The 604-nt window shown below is 62.4% G+C and overlaps 1 protein-coding gene across 1 annotated transcript in view; it reads right to left on the bottom strand.

Annotated features, from left to right (window-relative positions):
* Positions 1-604, bottom strand: part of LOC119582196 (diuretic hormone receptor-like) — a 113,840-nt gene that overhangs the window by 28,691 nt on the left and 84,545 nt on the right. The window contains exon 8 of the mRNA XM_037930430.1: positions 8-149. Coding sequence (XP_037786358.1) covers positions 8-149 — 142 coding nt within the window. The remainder of the gene's footprint in view (positions 1-7; positions 150-604) is intronic.

Raw genomic sequence — 604 nt, 5'->3', positions numbered from 1 at the left:
ATTATGCGCATGAGGAAGATGAAGTTGGTGGAGAGGAAGAAGAGGATGGGGACCTTCTGAATCCAGTCGACGTGGCTGACCGGCATGAGAGGGCAGGTTCGCAGCAGCCCCTCGACGTCGATGTTCTCCATGCCCAGCTCGGGACCCGTCTGCGGGAGGGGAGGGGGGGAGTCAGTGTGAGGATGGGGGGGAGGGAGGAAGGATGAGGGAGGGGGGGAAGGGGGGGAAGGGGGGAAGGATGAGGGAGGAGGGGGGAGTCAGTGTGAGGAAGGGGGGGAAGGGGGGAAGGATGAGGAAGAGGGGGGAAGGGGGGGAGTCAGTGTGAGGATGGGGGGGAAGGGGGGGAAGGGGGGGAGTCAGTGTGAGAAAGGGGGGGCAGGGGGAGTCAGTGTGAGAAAGGGGGGGAAGGGGGGGAAGGGGGGAAGGATGAGGGAGGGGGGGAAGGGAGGGGAGTCAGTGTGAGAAAGGGGGAGGAAGGATGAGGGAGCGTGGAGGATGGGGTTGAGGATAGCAGGAATAGTAAGGGAGGGGATGGGAATGATGGGAATAGGAAGCGTAGATGGTTGAGGATAAGGGGATAGGAGGGGGGGATAGGGATGAATGG

Source organism: Penaeus monodon, chromosome 15 (assembly GCF_015228065.2).
Source record: "Penaeus monodon isolate SGIC_2016 chromosome 15, NSTDA_Pmon_1, whole genome shotgun sequence".
In the NCBI taxonomy this organism is placed as follows: Eukaryota; Metazoa; Arthropoda; class Malacostraca; order Decapoda; family Penaeidae; genus Penaeus; species Penaeus monodon.
Note: the sequence above shows the minus strand (reverse complement) of the source record. Positions and strands in the feature narration are given on the sequence as shown.